Source organism: Oncorhynchus mykiss, chromosome 6 (genome assembly GCF_013265735.2).
Source record: "Oncorhynchus mykiss isolate Arlee chromosome 6, USDA_OmykA_1.1, whole genome shotgun sequence".
Lineage (NCBI taxonomy): Eukaryota > Metazoa > Chordata > Actinopteri > Salmoniformes > Salmonidae > Oncorhynchus > Oncorhynchus mykiss.
Genome location: NC_048570.1, coordinates 81,525,106 through 81,551,185, shown reverse-complemented (window position 1 = coordinate 81,551,185; position 26,080 = coordinate 81,525,106). Strand labels below are relative to the sequence as shown.

Here is a 26,080-nt window from a genome sequence, read left to right as displayed (position 1 = left end):
CAACCTGTGCAACCTTTTACAGTGCACTTGCACTGTGTCCACATACACGTGTTCGTGCACATACACAGACATGCACACGTATACACACGCAGGCGCACACACACTCTCTGTCTCTCCTCTTGCCAAACACACACACACATTTGTTTTAATATCCTTGTGTGGACCAAACAGTTGATTCCCATTCAAAATCCTATTTTCCCTAACCCTTTAGACATCCGCTTGCTCCCCATCTGAAACAGTTGGAAACTCTTTGTGCATATAGTGCCTTTAGAAAGTATTCATGACTTATTCCACATTTTGTTGTGTTACAGCCTGAATTTGTATCTCCCATCTACACACAATACCCCATTATGACAGTGAAAACATGTTTATATAAATCTTAGCAAATGTATTGAAAATGAAATACAGAAATATCTCATTTACATAAGTATTCACACCTCTTTGCTCTGACGCTCCAAAGGTCCCGCAGTTTACAGTCAGAGCAGAAACTACACCATGAAGTCCAAGGAACTGTCTGTCGATCTCTGAGATAGAATTGTGATGAGGCATATATCTGGGGTAGAGGCATATAAGGGTAGAAAACGATTTCTGGAATGTTGAAAGTTTCCAAGAGCACAGTGGTCTCTATCATGGGGAAATGGAAAAAAAGTATGGAACTACCCAGACTCTGCCTAGAGCTGGGCGTCCAACCAAACTGAGCAACCGGGCAAGAAGGACCTTGGTCAGTGAGGTGATCAAGAACCAAATGACCACTCTGACAGAACTACAGAGTTCCTTAGCTGAGATGGGAGAACCTGCCAGAAGGACAACAGTCTCTACAGCCCTTTGCGAATCTGGGTTTTATGGGAGAGTGGCCAGACAAAAGCCACTCCTGAGAAAAAGGTACATGACAGCACGCCTGGAGTTTGCAAAAAGGCACATGTAAGACTCAGAGCATAAGCAAAAGATTCTGTGGTCTGATGAGACAAAAATGTAACCTTTTGCCCTGAATGGAAAGTGTTATGTCTGGAGAAAACCAGGCACAGCTCATCACCCATCTAACATCATCCCTACCATGAAGCATGATGGTGGAAGTGTTTCAGCGGCAGGGACTGGGAGACTGGTAAGGATAAAGGGAACAATGAAGGGAGCAAAATTCAGGCAAATCCTTGATGAGAACCTGCTTTAGAGTGCAAAAGACCTTAGACCGGGGGTGAAGATTTACGTTCCAATAGGAAAATGACCTCAAGCATACAGCCAAAGCAATGCTGGAATTTCTTCAGAAGAAGAATGTCAAAGTCCTTGAGTGGCCCAGGCAAAGCCCAGACTTGAGTCACATTGAAAATCTGTGGAAAGACTTGAAGATTGCTGTTCATAGCCACTCCACATCTAATTTAACAGAGCTTGAGAAAATCTGGGAGAAATGGGAGAAAATCCAGATGTGCAAAGCTGATACTGACATACCCTAGATGTGCAAAGCTGATACTGACATACCCTAGATGTGCAAAGCTGATACTGACATACCCAAGATGTGCAAAGCTGATACTGACATACCCTAGATGTGCAAAGCTGATACTGACATACCCAAGATGTGCAAAGCTGATACTGACATACCCAAGATGTGCAAAGCTGATACTGACATACCCAAGATGTGCAAAGCTGATACTGACATACCCAAGATGTGCAAAGCTGATACTGACATACCCAAGATGTGCAAAGCTGATACGGACATACCCAAGATGTGCAAAGCTGATACTGACATACCCAAGATGTGCAAAGCTGATACGGACATACCCAAGATGTGCAAAGCTGATACTGACATACCCAAGATGTGCAAAGCTGATACTGACATACCCAAGATGTGCAAAGCTGATACTGACATACCCAAGATGTGCAAAGCTGATACTGACATACCCAAGATGTGCAAAGCTGATACGGACATACCCAAGATGTGCAAAGCTGATACGGACATACCCAAGATGTGCAAAGCTGATACTGACATACCCAAGATGTGCAAAGCTGATACTGACATACCCAAGATGTGCAAAGCTGATACTGACATACCCAAGATGTGCAAAGCTGATACTGACATACCCAAGATGTGCAAAGCTGATACGGACATACCCAAGATGTGCAAAGCTGATACTGACATACCCAAGATGTGCAAAGCTGATACGGACATACCCAAGATGTGCAAAGCTGATACTGACATACCCAAGATGTGAAAAGCTGTAATCAGACCAAAGGTGCTTTTACAAAATATTGACTCAGGGTGATACAGACATTATTGTATTGATTAATAGTTTCTGAAGGCACTGTATATTATTACATTTTGTGATGTTTTTGTTTGTTTTGTTCTTCGGCAAGGGTTTTTTCGGCCACTCGTGAACATAGAGCTTCTTTACAAGGAAAGACAATGTTCAGAGCCTACGGCCCTTCGTCGGTCATTGGTCAATAGTAGGGATTCTTCAATTAAGTGTTTGTTGTCATTCAATTATAGATGACTCGTTTTCATGCACATTTTTGCACTTGAGAAATACTGCACCAAACATCTTATTTAGATGTGACATTTTGTGACTAAGATTTTGTGACAAGGATAGTAAAACCACACACACACACAGTGCTAATATATAGTCAGAGTGTAGTTGAAAGCCTTGGCCAGGGGCAAGACATACCAGCCTGTGTGAATAGTAGAGAGATGAGGAGTTAAGAGGGTCTGATTACTACTATAAACACCAGTCTATTGCCCAGCCAGGAGAGTCCTTTATTGGGTCATAGGTGTCCCGTCCCAAATGGCACCCTATTCCCTATATAGTGCACTACTTTTAATCAGAGCCCTATGTGCCCTGGTCAAAAGGTACCATATTTAGATGGGTGCCATTTGGGACACAGCCAGGGAATGTTTGGATGGGAAAGACACAGACAGGACTATGGTCTGACCCACAATGGAAATCCCTCAGAGGTCTCGGACAGTGTTACAACAGAGCGGTCATCAATGGCTTGTATCCCAAAAATCACCCTATTCCCTATTTAGTGCACTACTTTTGAGCAGGGACCCATTGGGCTTGGGTCAAAAGGCATTAGTGTGCCATTTAGGACAAACCCATGGGTCCCAACATGTATGGGACACCAAAATGGACTAGACATCGAATTTTCCTTCAAAAAGGTTGAGATGATTTAGTCTAGCCTTAATGACAGTGTTTTATGAATTATTCTGCCATTGTGCAGTCGGGAAGTTGGGAACAGAGCATTATTTCTAGACAGTCATCACGCCCAAAGAGTCAACTGAATTACTGTAGTTTATACTGACGCTGGCTGTAAACATGTTTATTGCAACTATGAAGTTTAAGAGTGTCTGTTTATTTTATAAAAGCTATTCAGATTATATGCACTAACATACACAGCCCCCATGATGTCAATTAATAATCAGGTAAAAATCAACTTTTTTCTGTCCTGCTATCCACGACACGCCCGTCCTGACAGTATGATCAGACAGGTCAGGCAGGAGAATGGGGCGCCACTGCAGAACTAGGGGGAACACAAAGTTCTGCTCTGTAACGTCCTGGCAGTGGCATGGTCACAAATTGAAGAGGAAGAAACAGTGGGAGGGAGAGAGAGGGAGGGAAAAGGAGAAGGGGAAGTAGTAGAGGGACAAAGAGAAATGAGAGAGAGAGCAAGAGCGAGAGATAAAGAGAGAGAGAATATGCCTGTCACTGAGAGTTAGGCAGAAGGGCGAAATTACAAAGGGACACTTTTTGTGCTTCTAACTAAGTTGATGCTATTACTGTAAGACTGATATCAATGTTTACCCATGCAATGTCTTATGTAATGGACATTCTTTTCAATCAAAATGTTTAACACAGAATGTTGTTCAACGTGTTTTAATTAGTGACGTCTGTTGAAGACCAACATATTGGACTTCTTAAAAAGAAAACATTCAAACCACAACAGAGTCTAATCATTTCTACTCACTCAATCATTTCTACTTGTCTCTTGTCTGTACGATTTCATTTCTGCTAAATGGGGAAAAAGCAGTTTTCGGCCGACTTGGAATGCAAGATTATTATTAGAACATAAGCAAATCTGCTAAATTGGAAAAAAAACTTAAGTCATGGATCAAGTGTGAAAGGTACACCATCATACTGAACAATCCTTTGCAGCTTTTAGTTTAACTTTAAAAAACAAATGTCCTTCCTTAATATACAGTATAGGTAATGTACAGTACAATAATTCCATTGTCAGTTAACAAATGTGTTCATTTATTATGTCCAGCTATTTCCCAAAAAGTATATTGCACACAGGCCCTGCTTCAATATACTACTAAGTGCTCATATCGACCAGCTGACGTGTCTACTCTCCCTTCGATACAATCACATCTATATTATGGTAGACCAGGGGTCTTTAACTCCAGGTCTGGGGGCCACATCAGGACTGCAAGCTGTTTTTTTGTGGTCCTCGACAGAGCCTTTTGTTTACTGTAAATCACAGTGGAGGCTGCTGAGGGGAAGACAACTCATAATAATGGCTGGAATGGAGCGAATGGAATGGCATCAAACACATAGAAACCATGTGTTTGATACAATTCCATTAATTCTGCGACAGCCATTACTACGAGCCCGTCCTCCCCAATTAAGGTGCCACCAACCTCCTGTGTTAAATCAGTGGTATTCAAACTTTTTCAGCAGGGAACCTATTTTTTTTTCAGCAGAATTTCTGGTGACCCCAACCCAAATCTAAAAACACAACCTACATCAACAAATAACTTTCAATTCATTGTCTTGTCATCTCTCTTATAAAAATTAAGAGAACCAATCTTTCTCAAAAACGTATATTGTCCCATACAATAATCTGTTGGCTACTCTTCATTTTTTAGGTCTTTAAGTCCACGCCGACTGGGATAGGATGTTATTTTTATTTGGCGACCCTGACTCTGAATACCACTGCTGTAAATAGAAGGCTCTCACCCTGGATACATAATGTCAAAGAGCATGGTGGGACAAGCAGCTGCTAGGTCGGCTGGCAAAGTGACATCACACAGAACTGTGAGTGTTTGGAACGTGTTGGAACTGGCAGAGCTGGGGGAAGGGTTTGTCCGACATGTTCGCTATACTGTGCTACTTTTGACCACAGCACATGTACTGCCAATAGGTCAAAATGATGCACTACATTGGGAATAGGCTGTCATTTCAGACATACCCTAATTCTTCAAAGAGAATGTGAGAGCCCATATATTTAGAATTGACACTGTGCCACAGTCACTGTGGAAAGGATCAAAAACCAATTGGAATTGATCAGTTTTAGCTGGAGAATAAAAAATCTGAAAAATATTTGTAGAAATACAAGCTGTAGAGCAGACTTAATCTGGAGCATATTCTATTAATGCAAAGTTCTGGAACGTTAGAACCTGACACATTTTCCCAATGTACATTCTATACATTAGATTTCTATGTCCTGGTACAGAGGAAGGTGTGACTGATTCCAGTGTGGACAGGTACAGTATGGAGACTGGGTGGAGGGCTGAGTGGAGCACTGGTGGATTATGGGCAATGTAGTTCTAGTAGTCACAGCCCAGCAGCTCCATGCGCAGGGTGATGCGCTCTTGCCACTCCCAGGGCACAACGCGCAGGTAGCGGGCGTAGAACGGAGGCTCAAACAGGTTCTTCTTATGCATGTTGTTGTCAATGTTGCCTTGGAAAATCTGTCAGGGAACACACATACATCAATGGTCAATTGTTAACTACCAAATCTGTCAGGAAACACACACACACACATCAATGGTCAATGGTTAACTACCATATCTGTCAGGGAACACACATACATCAATGGTCAATGGTTAACTACCAAATCTGTCAGGAAACACACACACACACATCAATGGTCAATGGTTAACTACCATATCTGTCAGGGAACACACACACACCAATGGTCAACTACCGTATCTGTCAGGGAACACACACACATCAATGGTCAACTCCCATATGTCAGGGAACACACACATCAATGGTCAACTACCATATATGTCAGGGAACACACACACATCAATGGTCAACTACCATATATGTCAGGGAACACACACACATCAATGGTCAACTCCCATATATGTCAGGGAACACACACACATCAATGGTCAACAGTTAACTACCATATCTGTTGTATGGTGTGAATAATTCTACACCTGAACAAATATGTCTATATTTAAATATGCATGTTGAAAGGGACTCATGAAATGTCTTTTTTTGCATTATACACAGTGTGCAGGAGTCCTTCTCAAGGTTCACTTCAGTTGTTCAATCTCCTACCCAGCTGTGTTAAGACATTACTTCATGTGTGTAACAGTTATTGTTCAGATAAACTTCAATATTCACCCTATTCATTGAAACAGTCAGTTTTAATGGTTCTACTGAATGGGAGGAGAGATCTAATATGAACCAATATGTAAAGGTCAAAGGTCAATGTCTGAGGCCTCCCATCAAGGATTGTAAATTGGTCTGAACTATGACCTCATTCATGATGACAGCCTTACGACCCAAACACAACTCCCCTCCCAGTCCCTCTGAGGAAGCCCCTGGCTACGTCACATAATGTCAAGGGTAACTCAATGAAAAGATTGGTTGTTTATTCGTCCCTGAAGGTCATTGAATTATTCAGCGTAGGCCCCCAATGCAAATTTAAACAGCCCCTTGCTTGCAGCACTCCCATGGGGGTGAAGATTGGCCTCTCCTATTCCACACAGAGAGGGGGGCTTCAGGGGTGAGTGTCACTAGCACTGTTCCAGCCAGGGACAAAACAGGAAGTAAAGAGATCATTCACACAGAGGACCAGGGGATACACTCCACACACAGGGTGGGGGTCCGGAGAGGGGGTCCGTAAATTGGCACGGGAAACACAGTCAGGTCCCAACTCATGTCAACAAACAAACTGTGCAGAGGTTCGCAAAACCCCTTATCCCTACTATCGAAATCAAATAGGGTAAAAATGATTATAGTATGTCTGTGTCTCTTTACTTTTAAATGGCGTCCTCTCCTTTCCTTTCTGAACATTGAAATGGCTGGGTAGACTAATATCATCTAACAGATAAGATCAGTGGCGATGAAGGAGAGGAGACAAGGAAAGGAAACCAATTAAGCGTATCAGAACTATGAGGCTGAAAAATACTTATTTTGTTGGGGAGCCCCAATATGTGAGACTGTCATAATGAGAATACGTTGTGAGCAGTGTTTCACAGACCTTCTCTGTGTTGGTGTTCTCATCCTTCACCAGGTTCCAGGTCTGTCCGTCGTCGCTATAGGCCACTTTGAAGGCGGACACAAACTGCACCACCCCAAAGTCCTTGGCCCCCTGGGTGATGATGCCTGTCAGATGCTTGGTCTTTTCCAGGTCAACCTGGGACAGGATCATGGAGGACAAGACAGTAACATATAGACCAGATTAATGATAATACCTTCAATTCAATGAACCCTGTATTTTGGTATTTAAGAAGTAGCTCTTTTCCCAAGGTCAAATAAAATCACAAAACGTGTCTTGGCTACAGTAGAAAAACCACAGTAGAAAAGAGAAGGATGGTTCACATTCATTCATTTCAGGTGAAAAAAGGAAAAGGTTTATTCCATTTCAAACGTTTCGTCCATCTGACCTTCATCAGTGTCATAAAAACCTACAACTACTACAAGGTAGACTCTCCTCACAGGAATCTCTTCACTTTTCAGAATAAGAAGTGTGTGAGCGGGGTGAAGTTTATAAACAAAGATACTACGTCAACATATGTCAGACTCCTATCCCTGATGTCTGTTTTCCCACACAATTTGTGCCCAATATTGAATAGCTGTTTCATCATATAAAATAGTATGAAGCAAGAACAGATGTCAGAATCCCACAAGGATGATAAAAATGATCCATGACTTTTTGTGTTACAAATCATATTAGGAAGAGAAAGTGATCCTTCCTCTAAGGAATGTTTCCATTGATATTTAGTTGGTATTCACTAAGAAATGATGCGGTAACAATCTATACACTCTGGTACGTACTACAACTAATTCAACACAACTGGGAACTACCTGGTAGCTAAAAGTTCCCATCCTAAAGACACAAACAAGTAACTCATTGGTTATTACTGTATGAATACCATTTTACCAACTTCCAAGTAATTACCATGTCATTTCTAAACCGTAAAATAAAGGGCTACCTGAAATCCTTTGTTAAAGTAGACAGTTTAAAATGGCAATGTGGGATTGGTACATACATGTACTTACACTACTGTTCAAAAGTTTGGGGTCACTTAGAAATGTCCTTGTTTTCCATGAAAACATACATGAAATGAGTTGCAAAATGAATTGGAAATATAGTTGACAAGGTTATAAATAATGATTTTTCATTGAAATAATAATTGTGGTCTTCAAACTTTGCTTTTGTCAAAGAATCCTCCATTTTGCAGACCTTTGGCACTGTAGTTGTCAATTTGTTGAGGTAATCTGAAGAGATTGCGGGTACTATTTAATGAGTACTATTTAATGAGTACTATTTAATGAAGCTGCCAGTTGAGGACTTGTGAGGCGTCTGTTTCTCAAAATAGACGCTAGTACTTGTGCTCTTGCTCAGTTGTGCACCGGGGCCTCCCACTCCTCTTTCTATTCTGGTTAAAGCCAGTCTGCGCTGTTCTGTGAAGGGAGTAGAACACAGCGTTGTACCAGATCTATTCCATGCCGATTTCTCGCATGGAATAGCCTTCAAAAACAAGGCCATTTCTAAGTGACCCCAGACTTTTGAATGGTAGTGTATATAGCTAGCTATTGGTTCTTAAAGAATAGACGTTTAGATGCTTCACTCCATCAGAATCCAAAATACTGTTTTACTCCATTGTTTAATACAATATCATTTTAAGCAAACACTAACTTCAAAACATGGTTAAAAATATGCTTTTGAGCTCCTGGATGTTCAGTCTTTGCATCCATAGCTCTGTCTATGAATTTGAGTGTGGTTAAATTTCTCCAGGCCCCATCCCTCAGCTGTTTACCAAACCAAGTGGTTTGTTTTTGGAATCCATATTGCCCCTTTAAAAAAGAGGAGAGTCAGTCTCACCTGTAGCCACTCTGAGCGGTTGTTAGTGGCGGGGGACCAGGCGTTGGTCTTGCCCTGTTTGTCTAGCCGGGCGAACTGTGGGTGCCAGGTGAAGGCATCAATGCCCCAGGTGCGGAAGGCACTGGACGCCGAGAGCTGTCCATCAGAGACAAGGCGGGACTTCATGCCCATTGGCTCAGAGCAACCTGTCGTGTTGGAATATACTGTAAACGAAACAGCAGAGAGACAATGATAGACAGGAAAGGAGTGGAGGTGAAAGACAGAGAACCAATAGAGAGAAACCAATGATCACACCAAAGTGAAGAACCACCCACTCAGTGGAGTACATTACAAGGAGCCCGTCCTCCTAATTTATCCCTCCACCAACCAACACTGCAGCTCAAGGCATGTAGATTAGCCACTTACTGATTGATCGATTGATTTGACAACATGACATAAACAGTGTAGGACAGATAGCATGACATAAACACTGAAGAACAGATAGCATGACATAAACAGTGAAGTATACTGTGGATAGCATGACATAAACAGTGTAGGACATGTGGATTACATAAACAGTGTAGGACAGATAGCTTGACATAAACAGTGTAGGACAGATAGCATGACATAAACAGTGTAGGACAGATAGCATGACATAAACAGTGTAGGACAGACAGCATGACATAAACAGTGTAGGACAGACAGCATGACATAAACAGTGTAGGACAGACAGCATGACATAAACAGTGTAGGACAGATAGCATGACATAAACAGTGTAGGACAGACAGCATGACATAAACAGTGTAGGACAGACAGCATGACATAAACAGTGTAGGACCGATATCATGACATAAACAGTGTAGGACAGATAGCATGACATAAACATTGAAGAACAGATAGCCTGACATAAACAGTGAAGTATACTGTAGATAGCATGACATAAACAGTGTAGGACATGTGGCATGACATAAACAGTGTAGGACCGATAGCATGACATAAACAGTGTAGGACCGATAGCATGACATAAACACTGAAGAACAGATAGCATGACATAAACAGTGTAGGACAGATAGCATGACATAAACAGTGTAAGACAGATAGCATGACATAAACACTGAAGAACAGATAGCATGACATAAACAGTGTAGGACAGATAGCGTGACATAAACAGTGTAGGACAGATAGCATGACATAAACACTGAAGAACAGATAGCATGACATAAACAGTGAAGTATACTGTAGATAGCATGACATAAACAGTGTAGGACATGTGGCATGACATAAACAGTGAAGTATACTGTAGATAGCATGACATAAACAGTGTAGTACAGATAGCGTGACATAAACAGTGTAGGACAGATAGCGTGACATAAACAGTGTAGGACAGATAGCGTGACATAAACAGTGTAGGACAGATAGCATGACAAACAGTGTAGGACAGATAGCATGACATAAACAGTGTAGGACAGACAGGTATGCCATATTATTTCCTGTGTAAAGGCACACTACAGAAAGTCAATAATAAGACCAAGTAATGAAAGCAGGGAATGAAAAGTACCAGACAGATATTTATAATAAACAAATAACATTTGTATAAAGGAGGCATTGAAATGAATAGGAAAGGAGGCAGGGAATAGGAAAATAATGGGGAATAGGAAAATAATGGGGAATAGGAAAATAATGGGGAATAGAGTGAGTGAAGCCCAATAGCCTTACTAGCAGCAAGTCAATTTGAACTGTAGCTCTATACACACTGAGTAATAGGGTGGGTCTGGAAACACATATGGACATGGTGTGTGAGTGTGTGTGAGTGTATGGGTGGTGCTTTTGTCAGGAACTCCGTCCCCATTGTTGCACTGCATGGGTCTCCCTCTGAATGCTGTCCAAACCATTCCCTACAGTATGTGGTCTAAACATAACTAAATCTAGACTCATGTTAGGACATCTAAACAACCCCTCTTACTGTCAGCAAGATGGACAGAAGAGCCACAGTGTCAACACAAGGAGACCGCATGTACCCAATTTAATGCCTTTTACTTGGTGGGCTTGTAACTTTTCTCAAGGTCTATTTGTGGTTCAGGCAGAGGACTCTGAATGTCCCTGGGATTTTGAATGGGGTTTTATTTACAGCTGCATGTCAATAGTCTGGAGTGGCTTCCTCTCTTTATCTCCCTATTACCATCTGATGTAAAAAAACAAGACACCAAATGACCAGACCATATTTCTATCACCTGTCCTGAGTTTCCAGATTGATGCAGACGGAGACGAGGAGGAAAGGAAGTCAATTAAAACTATTGAGATGCAGTCTAGTCGTCTTTCCACTCTATTTTCCCATGTAGAGGTGTCTGTTTACCATTGAGCTCACAGCCCACCAGCTCCATACGCAGGGTGCAGGCCTTGCGACACACCACAGGAATGACGCGGATGAACTGGGCCACGATGGGAGGGTCAAACAGGTTGGTCTTGGTGCTGTCATTATCAATGTTACCCACAAACACCTGTGGCACAGGGCACAGAAGTGATGTCACCAAGTTGTTACAGCCATTCATGTGGGAGCAACTGTACAGATCCAAGTAAAACATGCCAGTAGGAACAGATGTAGGAACAGCTTTAACCTCCCACAATTCTGACCTTAACCATTAAGAGGATGAAACATATCTGACCCTTTATAAGACTGTAGGAAATGGGACAACTGTTTAAATGAACTTACACTGAGTCACCAACTATAAATGAATATTACTATGGTAAACTCATATTGTAAAGTCACCTTGTCCTTCCTCTGTCCCGCTGGTCTGTAGGGGGTGTAGGTCTTACCATCAAAGCTGGAAGACACTTTAAAGACCTTAATGTACTCAGCTATGCCCATTCGACTGGCACCCTGGGTGATGATGCCAGTTAGGCGCATCTTCTTTTGCATGTTGATCTAGAGTCAGAGGTCAGAGAGAGGTCAGACAGGGGTCAAACCACTAATCATCCTCCCCACTGGGATTTAGATGATACACTGTTAGAAAAAAGGGTTCCAAAAGGTTTCTAGTTGTCCCCATAGGAACAATGTTTCTGTTCCAGCTAGAAAGGATTCTACATAGAACCCAGAAGGGTTCTACCTGGAACCAAAAATGGTTCTTCAAAGGGTTCTCCTATGGGGACAGCCAAAGAACACTTTTAGGTTCTAGATGGCACCTTTTTTTCTGAGAGTACAGTGTATGGCTGTTTATATGTGTACTACATGCTTAGACTTTACTAGAGCTGTGTAGCATCATTCAGACAAATCGAAAAAGTGTTTCATTTATTTTCCATGACAATGTCCATAGAGAGGCCAGATCGAGTGACTTCATCAAGTAGAAAAGCATGTTTCAAGCCAAAGTTTAGTCTGGACCCATGAGGAGCTGGCCACGGTCCACCAGTGGGTTATGACCTCCCATTTGAGAACACCATTACCACAACAAGTGATTATTTACTAAACTTGGTTTAGTAACTGACTTGGTTCTCTAACCTCCATCCAGGGGTTCTTGTCATGGTTGGCGGCGGTCCAGGCGTTGACCATGCCCTGGTTGTTGAGCCGGGCCAGTTCTGGACCCCAGCGCTGAAGACCCATAATGCCATAGTGTACAGAGGAGGACGAGATCTGAGACTCTACGATTTCTCCTCCCTCCATCCCCATCAGAGATATACAACCTGGAACAAACACATACAGAGACATACATATGTTATATTGTCTTATATAGGAGACAGAAACAGGTTATAATCTCTAATATGGACATACTGGTTGTGACTTAAAGTACAAAGAGAGACAGTTCATAATGTGTAACACACAGAGTAGTAGACATGTTTCAGTCTCTCCTATGCAGCGGTTCCCCTGCCCTATACTTACGGAGCTGGCATTGCTTTCCAACGTAGGGTGAAGGGCACAGGCAGGTGTAGTCACCATCCAGATCTCGACACATCCCACCGTTCTTACATGGCTGCTTCTCACAGTCATTCACATCTAGACAGGACAAGCACAAGAGATAGACACAGTTACATAGAAGTTGGGTATGTCATCATAATAAACCCTGTCCTAACATAGGAATCTGACATGGGACTTCATAATGTCACATAATAAACCTTGTCCTAACATAGGAATCTGACATGGGACTTCATAATGTCACATAATAAACCTTGTCCTAACATAGGAATCTGACATGGGACTTCATAATGTCACATAATAAACCTTGTCCTAACATAGGAATCTGACATGGGACTTTATAATGACACATAATAAACCTTGTCCTAACATAGGAATCTGACATGGGACTTCATAATGACACATAATAAACCTTGTCCTAACATAGGAATCTGACATGGGACTTCATAATGTCACATAATAAACCTTGTCCTAACATAGGAATCTGACATGGTACTTCATAATGACACATAATACTTTTCTGGATGGATTTTTTTCAGGAAGACATCAAGAAAGACTAAACATTGTTGCCCTTATCTGGTCATATAACTAGATTTGCTCTATACAACCGGACCATAACTATTGAAAATACATCAGAATGAACCAGTTCTGCCCACTGGGTCTGACATCTAAAACCCTCCCTGGACCTGAGCAGGAGAGTACCCCAAAGGTAAGTCAGATATAGCCCAGTGGTAAGACTACCTGGCATGGAGGCTAATCAGCCAGGTGGGTGAACCTTGAAGAACCACAATACCACCAGTGGGCCTCCATAATGCCTCTCTGCAGGTGTGTTCTCTAAGACACAGCGGTGATGACAGGGGCACAGCTGGGGGCAACTTTGGGGCCAGGCATCATAAATTACCACAGGTGAAGGGCAGGGTTGTGGCTTTGGGTGTGTTCTATATTGTGCCTGCAGGGTTAGGTGACCTGGGAGTAGTCTATGGTAGTCTGTCCACTGCTGCAGCTCTTTCTTGTCCCCACCAGGGGGCTCAGTTGTATTATAAGTAGCATGGACTAAAACTGGGCTGTATTCATTAGTCTACACCATAGCAAAATGTTGTGCAACAGAAAACACTGGTAGATCCCCTGTTTGCTTCTTATTGAACAACAACAAAAATTATTCAACAAAGTCATTGGCGTCAGGGGAACTTTATAAGTGAGTATTGTTATCAGATAAAACAGTATATCCCAAATGGTGGGTCGGTACCCGTTAGCGAGTCATTACTGATTCGTTCTAGGGTGTGGACCTTCGAAAAATCTGCTTTGTTCGTTCATTCAGTGCCCGTGGGTCACAGGAAAATTCCCAAATGGTTTGGTGGGTCATCGGACAGAAATATTTGGTAACCACAGAGCTAGAACATCTTCATATTGTAACTACTCATCCCGGGAATTTAAAAATAGACCATAAACAGTAAACACAGTGGTTGAAAACGGTGTTTGTAGCAGTCTAAGTGTCCCTGGGAGCCACTTCCAGGTTGTAATCTAGGGGGCAGACAGCACTTTAACACTACATCTTCTGTTTAGCTACTGTTCCCGTTAACTCTAAGAGGATTGCTCCCAACTCTAAAACCCATTCCGCTCAACGGCGTGACAACACACACACCCACACTGAGAAATACAAGCACACACACACGTGCATGCACATACACAGAAAACACACACACGGGCATGCACATACACAGAAAACACACACACGTGCATGCACATACACAGAAAACACACACACGGGCATGCACATACACAGAAAACACACACACGGGCATGCACATACACAGAAAACACACCCACGGGCATGCACATACACAGAAAACACACACACGCACCGCACCCTCCAGTCATTCTGAGAATCTACTCAGTAAATAACATCTCTGACCTTGATTAGGTAGATTAAATGCCGTAGGTGTATCTTTAGACTATGTGTGTGTGTGTGTGTGTATACGCCTGCATGTGTGTATGTGTCCATGTCTGTGCCAATGACAGACAGGGACACTGACAGAAGGTCAAGAGTGGTTTGATCCATTCTTAGAAGGAAGGGCAGAAGATTCTAGAATAATGGGGTCCATAACAAACAGCAGTATATCCAACCACTACCCAAGCAGGAGAATTTCAGCCATGTTGGACTAACAAGACAGTACTGGGATCCACCCTAACTACAGGCCTATACAATCTATGACGTCTGGTAGAACAAGAACAAATGTGGGTGGTGACAACCAAACAGCACTGGTAACACTGGTGGTCAGACTAGCAGTTAGAGGTTATAAATATGCTATGAATCATCTACAGTTTTGTAGTCGCATCAGCGCGCCTGGTTTTTCAATCAGATTCTGGACTTTCAATGGAAAACTTGGACAAACCAAGGAAATGAATGGAAAGGACAAAGTTTATAGTGGCATTAGCCTCCTAGATCCTAATCTGGAATGTGAAAAGTCTTGTACCAGTCCATGCATGAATATCAGTTTGTTTTAATGAGATGGCAACTACTGACCCAACTAGCACTGAGGCTCTCAATAGCTAGGCCTACTGTGTAGAGAGCAGGACTGGCAGAGCTCTCCTCGCTCTGCTAAAGCCTTCTGAGATTAGAGTGGACCATGGCTAATTGCTGTAAAGGTGCCCCAGAGGGAGAGTTCCTGGCTGGCTAGGGGGGGTATTAGAGAAAACCTGGTAGAAGCTTGTATACACAAAACATGCAACTTAGAAAAAGACAATTGAACATAAATATCCAAGATGGCTGAATTTAAAATTGGGAAATTGTTGAGCTGACATTGTATACCCCATTAATCCAATGATTTATGCTCAACGTGAGTCCAATTTTTTGCCTTTGCAAGTTCCATTTGACTTTATTACATTTTTTTGTCAGGACCAGTTTATCATTATTACATACAATACCATGCAAAAGTTTGGACACACCTACTCATTCAAGGGTTTTTCTTTATTTTTACTACTTTCTACATTGTAGAATAATATTGAAGACATCAAAACTATGAAATAACACATATGGAATCATGTCATAAACAAACAAAAAATGTTAAACAAATAAAAATATATTCTATATTTTAGATTCTTCGAAGTAGCCACCCTTTGCCTTGATGACAGCTTTGCATACTCTTGGCATTCTCTCAACCAGCTTCACCTGGAATGATTTTTCAACAGTCTTGAAGGAGTTTCAACACACAGTACGCTGAGCAGTTGTTGGCTGCTTTTCCTTCACTCTGCGGTCCAACTCATCCCAAACCATCTCAATTGGGTTGAGGTCGGGTGATTGTGGAGAACCGGTCACTCCATCCCTCTCCTTCTTGGTCAAATAGCCATTACACAGCCTGGAGGTGTGTTTTGGGTCATTGTCCTGTTGAAAAACAAATGATAGTCCCACCAAGCGCAACCCAGATGGGATGGGGTATCATTGTGGAAGCCATGCTGGTTAAGTGTGCCTTGAATTCTAAATAAATCACAGTGTCAGCAGCAAAGCACCACCACACCGTTACACCTCCATGCTTCACGGTGGGAACCATGCACGCGGATATCATCAGTTCACCTACTCTGCGTCTCACAAAGACACGGTGGTTGGAACCAAAAATCTCAAATTTGGACTCATCAGACCAAAGGACAGATTTACACAGATCTAATGTCCATTGCTCGTGTTTCTTGGCCCAAGCAAGTCTCTTCTTCTTATTGGTGTCCTTTAGCAGTGTTTTCTTTGCAGCAATATGACCATGAAGACCTGACTCCCGCAGTCTCCATTGAACAGTTGTTGAGATGTGTCTGTTAGTTGAACTCTGTGAAGCATTTACTTGCACTGCAATCTGAGGTGCAGTTAACTCTAATGAACTTAACTCTGTAGCAGAGGTCTTCCTTTCCTGTGACGGTCCTCATGAGAGACAGTTTTATCAAAGCACTTGAAGAAACTGTCAAAGTTCTTGGAATTTTCCGGATTGACTGACCTTCATTTCTTAAAGTAATGATGGACTGTCATTTCTCTTTGCTTATTTGAGCTGTTCTTGTCATAATATGGACTTGGTCCTTTACCAAATAGGTTTATCTTCTAAATACCACCCCTACCTTGTCACAACACAATTGATTGGCTCAAACACATTAAGAAGGAAAGACATTCCACAAATTAACTTTAACAAGGCGCACCTGTTAATTGAAATGCATTCCACATGATTACCTCACAAAGCTGGTTGAGAAAATGCCAAAGAGTGTGGAAAGCTATCATCAAGGCAAAGAGTGGCTACTTTGAAGCATCTCAAATATATTTAGATTTGTTTAACACTTTTTTGGTTACTAAAATGATTCCATATGTGTTATTTCATAGTTGTGATGTCTTCACTATTATTCTACAATGTAGTAAAATAGTAAAAATAAAGAAAAACCCTGGAAGGAGTAGGTGTCCAAAGGTGTGTCTCTCTCTCACACACACACACACAGTATTTAAAGCCCATCCATCAGCAGCCCACGCTTCACCACATTGTGGGTGTGTCCCTGGGATGCACTGCAGGCAGAGTTACTTCTCCTCATCATAGAAGGGTTTAGAACACTCATTCTTAGGTTTTTGGTATCCAAATAAATGTTTTAAATGTCATCATAATGACATCACTGTTTTAAAGGGGCAATCTGCAGTTTCGATACAATAACAAAGCCACCCAGCTGCTGTTTTGGTTAACAGCTGAGGGAAGGGGCTGGAGAAATCAACATATTACTAATTCATGGACAGAGCTATGGATACAAGGACTGTCCATACATGATCTCAAAATGATAGTTTTAACAATGCTTTTAGGCTATACAGTTTTTGACTGCAATTACATTGTTTACAAACAAAGGAGTAAAACAAGTTTATATTTGGGGTTCTAATAGGGTACGACAGTTGATCTAAACTCATGAGAAATGGGTATGTATAATTCATTTTAAAAGTCTAAAGATGGATGTATTTAATACAGATTGCCCCTTTAATGTCATGTTACTGTTATGTCATAGTGTGAAGCCAAAGGGACATTTCTATATCATGTGGATAATACAGTTGTTTTAATCCATTCTGCTCCATGTAAGCACTTACTAAACATTCCTTTGGATATGAGTGTCTGCAAATGATATGAGTCTCTGCTAATGATATGAGTGTCTGCTAATGATGTGAGTGTCTGCTAATGATGTGAGTGTCTGCTAATGATGTGAGTGTCTGGTAATGATGTGAGTGTCTGCTAATGTCTTTTCTTTACTACTCACATATTTAAAAAAAAAAAAAAAAAATTAAAGTACGGACCAGATTGGACCCCCAGTGAAGGTTAAAGAGCTAAATCACAACTTCTTCAAAAGCGGAGATCACACTGAACATCTTATGCCTTCCAAGCAGGAGATTAAAAGGAGATTCATATCCACGATTCACCCAGTCACGCTGCATTTAGTCAACATGGCTGAAAAACGCTTTTTCACTCTAAGACGCTTGGCTGGGTTGCCATTTCCTCATTAGCTAACAGCTCTCCAACGAGCTGAATGAAAGTCTTTCATGAATCATGAGCTCACCACAATGCTTTCTTACACTCATGCACAGAGTGGAAAATGTATCCGGCGTTTCCAACTTTTACACCCATTAATGTTAATAATGCCTCAACACGATGTTGTTTTGACCGGAATGGTGGAAGTTAGGATTGGGGTAGTGGACCCTACCCAAGCCAAGCTCTGGTTCTCCTCACCTACAACAATTTGGCATTAATTGTTTCCGATTTAAAAATGTATCTTAAGACAACAATCTAGGGGAAACGCTGAGCAGCACAGACATGTTGGCCATGTTCGGCTACTTCCCTATTACTTTCACCAATCCAACCAACCAATTCAGATCTGGGATTACTTGAAGGAAGGAAAGCCCGGGTCGGCAGGGCGAATTAGGACAGGTACAGTCACAAGTAAGGAACTTACTGATCTGGCAGTGCACGCCCTCGAAGCCAGGCTGGCATTTACACACGTACTCGCTGAACACGTCTCCTCGTCTGGTCGGAGTGATGACCTCACACGACCCATCATTCCTGCAGGGGTTGGGAATGCAGGGACCTAAGGTAGGATTGACCAATTATAAAGACCGGACACACTCAAGGAAAAAAATCAAGAATATGCTTTAATTTAATGAAAAACAGTCAGGTTTAACAAACAGAAATGGAAGCCAGCGCCTGGGTGCCAGTCCAAGAAATTAGCTTTGCTTCTAAAAATGAAGTGACAAGACCAAAATCTCAGTATACAGAGTATATTGAATTGTCCCATTTGAAACTCAAAGCTTTTTAAATACGTCCACCTGCCTTTACCATATTTGGCTAACTCTACTCCTCCTTACCAGTCTCATTGACCTGTCTTGACCATATTTGGCTAGCTTTACTGCTCCTTACCAGTCTCATTGACCTGCCTTTACCATATTTGGCTAGCTCTACTCCTCCTTACCAGTCTCATCGACCTGCCTTGACCATATTTGGCTAGCTCTACTTCTCCTTACCAGTCTCATCGACCTGCCTTGACCATATTTGGCTAGCTCTACTCCTCCTTACCAGTCTCATCGACCTGCCTTGACCATATTTGGCTAGCTCTACTCCTCCTTACCAGTCTCATTGACCTGCCTTGACCATATTTGGCTAGCTCTACTCCTCCTTACCAGTCTCATTGACCTGCCTTGACCATATTTGGCTAGCTCTACTCCTCCTTACCAGTCTCATTGACCTGCCTTGACCATATTTGGCTAGCTCTACTCCTCCTTACCAGTCTCATTGACCTGCCTTGACCATATTTGGCTAGCGCTACTCCTCCTTACCAGTCTCATTGACCTGCCTTGACCATATTTGGATAGCTCTACTCCTCCTTACCAGTCTCATTGACCTGCCTTGACAATATTTGGCTAGCTCTACTCCTCCTTACCAGTCTCATTGACCTGCCTTGACCATATTTGGCTAGCTCTACTCCTCCTTACCTGTCTCATTGACCTGCCTTGACCATATTTGGCTAGCTCTACTCCTCCTTACCAGTCTCATTGACCTGCCTTGACCATATTTGGCTAGCTCTACTCCTCCTTACCAGTCTCATTGACCTGCCTTGACCATATTTGGCTAGCTCTACTCCTCCTTACCTGTCTCATTGACTTGCCTTGACCATATTTGGCTAGCTCTACTCCTCCTTACCAGTCTCATTGAGGTGGCAGGTGTCTCCAGTAAAAGCATCAGCACAGATACAGATGAATGGGTCCTCCCCCACCCCGGTCACACACGTCCCTCCGTTAAGGCAGAGATTCACTTCACAGTAATCTCCTGGAAGAGGGGGAGCGAGAGAGAGAGACGTGGAAAGGGGGGTAGAGACAGTGGTAAAGAGAGGGAGAGAGGGGGGAAGAGAATAAAATGAGGTGAGAGAGAGGAGTGTCACAGGGTGGCCACATAAAGGCACGATATGGAGCCTCCATGCACCTGCCATGTTTTAGACAGTTTGACAATCTCTGTGTCAAAAGGCAGTTATACCTCACCTCAATGGCCTCTCCATTACATGTGATCAAGCATATCTTACATCACAGCATGAAAAGTTGGAGGGTTGATAAGGGACGTCCCTGGACTCCTGGCCCTGTATTCACAAAGCATCTCACAGTAGGAGTGCTGCTCTTAGGGTCAGTATATGCTTTCAGATCATAATGACTAAGATGACACAGGCAGGGAAGACCTGATATTAGGTCAGCACTCCTACTCTGAGACACTTTGTGAATACAGGCACTGGCACTCTAACGAGAGTCGTTTCCCTCCATGAACACAAAGGAGATGTGGTGATGCTGAGGGCCCATGTTAGCTGGGAGGTCATAGAGGGCCTAAGTGCTGACTCACAGAGCACAGGAAGGAGAGGACAGAAACATCCAGAGGGAGACAGGTGGTTTTATGGTTCCACTAAGCCAAGGACCTTACAGTCCTCCATGACATACCAGCATATAAAACAGAATCATAGTTGCTTTACAATGGGTAGGTTCAATGACATACAGGAGTTTGAAGAGGTGAGCTGAGAATGGTCATTAGAGTTGACAATCATGAACAAGCTCCCTGCCAGAGAAAAATAGTTGGTGTGCTCCCTGTCAAGTATTGCTAAGTAGTTTATTATAGAGTTACAGGTATACTTGATGTACTTACCCTCTTGGTACAATGTAATTACTAAGTATTTTAGATACCCAGGTCTATGTAATGTAGAGGGCTGCATGCTGGGGATCTCACTCATCTCACCATTCACCTGGGCTGTTCTATTGGGGCGGCAGGGTAGCCTTAGAGTGTTGGACTAGTAACCGAAAGGTTACAAGTTCAAATCCCCGAGCTGACAAGGTACAAATCTGTCGTTCTGCCCCTGAACAGTCAGTTAACCCACTGTTCCTAGGCTGTCATTGAAAATAAGAATTTGTTCTTGCCTAGTTAAATAAAAGGTAAAATAAATATTAATCAGTGGGTTTTACAGCCTCAGTCAACCTTTTGTAGTGAGCATACTGGCTTTACTACCAACCGACAACAGACACGTTGTCGGTTGGTAGAACAACAGGGTTAAAACACTTCCTTTGAGGAGCTGACAAAGGGGTGAGAGAAAGTGTTGTGTTGAAAGTGTACCAGGCATTTCAAGTTAAAGGCATTTCATGATTTTGTGGAGATTCCTATATAAAAAAAGTTGCTATCTAGAACCTTAAAGGGTTCTTTGACTGACCCCATAGGAGAACCATTTTTGGTTCCAGGTAGAACACATTTGGGTTCCATGTAGAACCCTTTCCACAGAGGGTTCTACCTGGAACCCAAAAAGGGTTCTACCTAGAACCCAAAAATTCCTCTGCTGATTACACTCAGGAAAGTGAGGGGATGGAAAGGGGAACAGAAGTGACACCTGTCTTTGAGTTTATGGTTCATGACAATAAAACATCAATGGTATCAACCCGTTTCAGTTTCTTTCACCAACTGTCAGCTATTCAAGTGGAACGTGACCCTCGTGTTGTGTACAAGCATTTCGCTACACCTGCAATAACAATGAAGTGTGTGGGTGCAAAATAACTTATGTTCTGCTTTTCCTGCTGCTTGGATACTAAGAAACACATTTAAACACAGCGAAAGATCAATCTTGGAACCCAGAACCTAAACTTGAGTGCAGGCTGGTCAGCTACAGTATGTTAACAGTCTGTCATGGGAACTAGCCACAGATTATTGCTCTGGGTCCAGACAGACATGTTAAATGGACTGTGCATTTCATTCTCACCTCCCCCTGTGCTTTACTTCACTAACAGAATGTGTTTGTCTTCCAAACTAAAAGAATGCAGGATTCCCTAGATTCTAAACAGACCAGGGGTATACTGTACCTCGAAGTGGATTCCCATTTTCCTCATTTCAGGAATGACCAACACTTACAAAACACATAAAATCAAATTGTATTGGTCACATACACATATTTAGCAGATGTTATTGCGGATGTAGCAAAATGCTTGTACACAACACTAGGGTCGCGTTCCACTGCTCAGACGTTGCATGCATCAACCAATGGTTTCTGCGTGCCAGGACACTTCATTGACTGTGTCATCGACTGACAGATGGATGTGGTTATCTGATAGGTAACATACCTATACAGATGTTGTAAGATCTGACAATGTGTAAGCAGTGGAATGCGACTTAGGTGTGTCGAGGGTCAGGGGGCTTGAGCCAGGTCTACCACCTAAACCTATCAACACACAACATGAACAGGTGGTCGAGATAAAAATTCCTGGTGCACAAATAAGAGTGACTATACAGAGCTCATTCTATCACCAAAGTGAAACTGGTTCTCTAAATTCTCTGAAGATAATCTGAAAATCTCTGCATTATAAGTATTCCAAGAGATGTTGCAAATAAACATATGTTTTGTTGTACAGTGATGCGGATATAATTGAGCACATTGTTGCCTAAGCTTACAGGTAGACCTTTCATTACAGTAGCCATACACCTGTACACTCTTAGAAAAAAAAAGGTAGAACTCTTTTGGGTTCCATGTAGAATCCTTTGTGTAAAGGGTTCTACATGGAATGAAAATGGGTTCTACCTGGAACCAAATGGGTTCTACCTGGAACCAAAAAGGGTTCTTTAAACAGTTCTATGGGGACAGTTGAACAACCCTTTTAGGTTGTAGATAGCAAGTGGAGGGTTGCCGGGTAGAATCACAGGCCCGACAGTAAAAATCTGGTGAGAATTGAATATCCTAGTTGCCATCTGCTCCAGGGGTGCTGTGCAGTGGCTGACCCTGTGCTTCCAACCCTTCTGTGTGTGCATTGGGGTGGGTTGAGTAACAAAAATACATTTCTGTTCTCCAAAAAGAAAATGGACATTAAGTGTGGTTCCTCTTCTTCCTGTTCAACCTACAATGATTTAGAGTAAACAACATGCCTCTTACAGGAATCACTGGTTGTGATCGTAGACAATAAACATAAGACTGTGCTGCTAACCATATCTTTACATTTAAGTACAGGGTTGAAAGTCTATCATCAAAAATCACATGGCAACAATATGTCTGAGTCAGGCGTTCAATTATCTACATTGACTCTACAAATAGCAGACAGGACTGAAATAATACCCTTCACACTTTTGAAGCACCAACTTTGATGATCTTTTAGGTTTATGGGGGTTGTCATCACTAGAACCATGGTCTGAACAACTGCACTCACCTAGACCATTTGAGAGAGGTACAGCCCTCTGGATTGGATCGAGGAATTGTCTGAGGCAAAGAGTAGCAATCTTCACTATCTAAGCTCTAGTGATATATTTTCAGTGGTGATACGTGATAAATATTTAAAATATGATTTACACAATTAAATGAAAGCAGAGCTTGAAAAGTGTATTTGAGTAAGAGAGAAAGAAAATCACTTGACTGAAAGCACACTTTAAATGTAATTCTTAGCTGAGCAATGCAAATTTGATTCATGATGAGTTAAATGATAAACTAATCATTGATCATAGAAACTGACATCCCTTCATTTTACAGACCTGACTACAAAAAAAAGTAATGACAAGAAAATGACTGTTTCCTGATTAAAAAGAGTGTTTCAATAACTTTTTTCCCTCGCATTACGTTTATCCCTTGCTGTCTCTGCCTGGCCGGTTCCTCTCTCTCCACTGGGATTCTCTGCCTCTAAACCTATTACAGGGGCTGAGTCACGAGTCACTGGCTTACTGGTGCGTCACTTGAGTGGGTTGAGTCACTGACGTGGTGTTCCTGTCTGGGTTGGCGCCCCCCCTTGGGTTGTGCCGTGGTGGAGATCTTTGTAAGCTATACTCGGCCTTGTCTCAGGATGGTAAGTTGGTGGTTAAAGATATCCCTCTAGTGGTGTGGGGGCTGTGCTTTGGCAAAGTGGGTGGGGTTATATCCTGCCTGTTTGGCCCTGTCCGGGGGTATCATCGGATGGGGCCACAGTGTCTCCTGACCCCTCCTGTCTCAGCCTCCAGTATTTATGCTGCAGTAGTTTGTGTCGGGGGGCTAGGGTCAGTTTGTTACAGTTTGTATTTCTACTGTCTTATTTTTAAATAAGATTTTTATTTTACCTTTATTTAACCAGGCAAGTCAGTTAAGAACAAATTCTTATTTTCAATGACGGCCTAGTGGGTTAACTGCCTGTTCAGGGCAGGACGACAGATTTGTACCTTGTCAGCTCGGGGGTTTGAACTCGCAACCTTCCGGTTACTAGTCCAACGCTCTAACCACTAACCTGCCGCCCCTTATCCGGTGTCCAGTGTGAATTTAAGCATGCTCGCTCTAATTCTTTCTTTCTTTCTCTCTCTCTCTCTCTCAGAGGACCTGACCCCTAGGACCATGCCTCAGGACTAACTGGCGTGATGACTCCTTGCGTGATGACTCGGCCAGTCCACCTGGCCGTGCTGCTGCTCCAGTTTCAACTGTTCTGCCTGCGGGTATGGAAACCTGACCTGTTCACCGGACGTGATAGCTGTCCCAGACCTGCTGTTTTCAACTCTCTAGAGACAGCAGGAGCGGTAGAGATACTCTCAATGATCGGCTATGAAAAGCCAACTGACATTTACTCTTGAGGTGCTGACCTGTTGCACCCTCGACAACTACTGTGATTATTATTATTTGACCATGCTGGTAATTTATGAACATTTGAACACCTTGGCCATGCTCTGTTATAATCTCCACCCGGCACAGCCAGAAGAGGACTGGCCACCCCTCATAGCCTGGTTCCTCTCTAGGTTTCTTCCTAGGTTTTGGCCTTTCTATGGAGTTTTAGGCTGGGTTTCTGTACAGCACTTTGAGATATCAGCTGATGTAAGAAGAGCTTTATAAATACATTTGATTTGATCATCCAGCCCACATTTGGATGTCCAGCTCCTGTGACATTTAACCTTTTCACTAAGACCTACAGGTGAAAGTTGGGACATTGTGTTGTAAATGTCTGATGCAAGAGGTATGGGCCAGAGCAGTCAACACAAGAGAGTTGGACATGAGAGTGACAGGCAAAATCAGCAGTTATATCTGGCATTAATGAAGTGTTGGCCTACAGAGAGTTACTTTGCTTAGTTCTTTTACAGTGAAAAATAGTCATCTGAATAAAATCAATACAGGTAAATGATACAAATATGAACACCTGTGAGTAACCAGTAGGTGTGTAATGGAAGAAGGATGCCAGAAACTTGTTGTAACTCAAGAATACTGTTGGTTGAAACAGTGTACTGTACAGTAAGTGTATACTTTATGTTTGTAAAATAATTTGTATCTAATACGAGAGTAGAGGGCTTTATGTTTCTAGAACCTTAGCTGGAGTCTTTGGCTGTTTTGGCTGCCAGAGCCAGACTACCTCTGAATGTAACATATAAAGTCCTTGCACGTTAAAGGGACAATCTGGAGTTAATACATCCATTTTTTGATCTGTTAAATTAATGACATATAGCCATTGATTATTGAAGAATATAATTTATAAATGCTTCATGAACTTCATCAGAACCCAAAATATAAGCTTGTTTTACTCCAATGTTTGTAATCAAAGTCAATGTAAATATTCACTGTAGGTCTATAGCGTCAAAACATGGTTAAAACTATCATTCTGATCTCATGGATGGTCAGTCCTCATGGATGGTTAGTCTATCTGTGAATTTGAGAGT

The 26,080-nt window shown here is 42.3% G+C and overlaps 1 protein-coding gene across 2 annotated transcripts in view; it reads right to left on the bottom strand.

Moving 5' to 3' along the window:
* Positions 1-3,844: 3,844 nt before the first annotated feature.
* LOC110506821 (lactadherin) overlaps positions 3,845-26,080 on the bottom strand; it is a 22,535-nt gene continuing 299 nt past the window's right edge. Inside the window, exons 2-10 of one of the 2 annotated variants that reach the window (XM_036981111.1) lie at positions 20,126-20,251; positions 18,885-19,016; positions 12,906-13,019; positions 12,528-12,709; positions 11,802-11,957; positions 11,388-11,532; positions 9,055-9,257; positions 7,207-7,362; positions 3,845-5,677 (exon numbers count right to left, since the gene is read on the bottom strand). In XM_036981111.1, coding sequence (XP_036837006.1) covers positions 5,534-5,677; positions 7,207-7,362; positions 9,055-9,257; positions 11,388-11,532; positions 11,802-11,957; positions 12,528-12,709; positions 12,906-13,019; positions 18,885-19,016; positions 20,126-20,251 — 1,358 coding nt within the window. In that variant the 3' untranslated portion in view covers positions 3,845-5,533. The remainder of the gene's footprint in view (positions 5,678-7,206; positions 7,363-9,054; positions 9,258-11,387; positions 11,533-11,801; positions 11,958-12,527; positions 12,710-12,905; positions 13,020-18,884; positions 19,017-20,125; positions 20,252-26,080) is intronic. The other variant, XM_036981112.1, reaches the window with a different exon arrangement.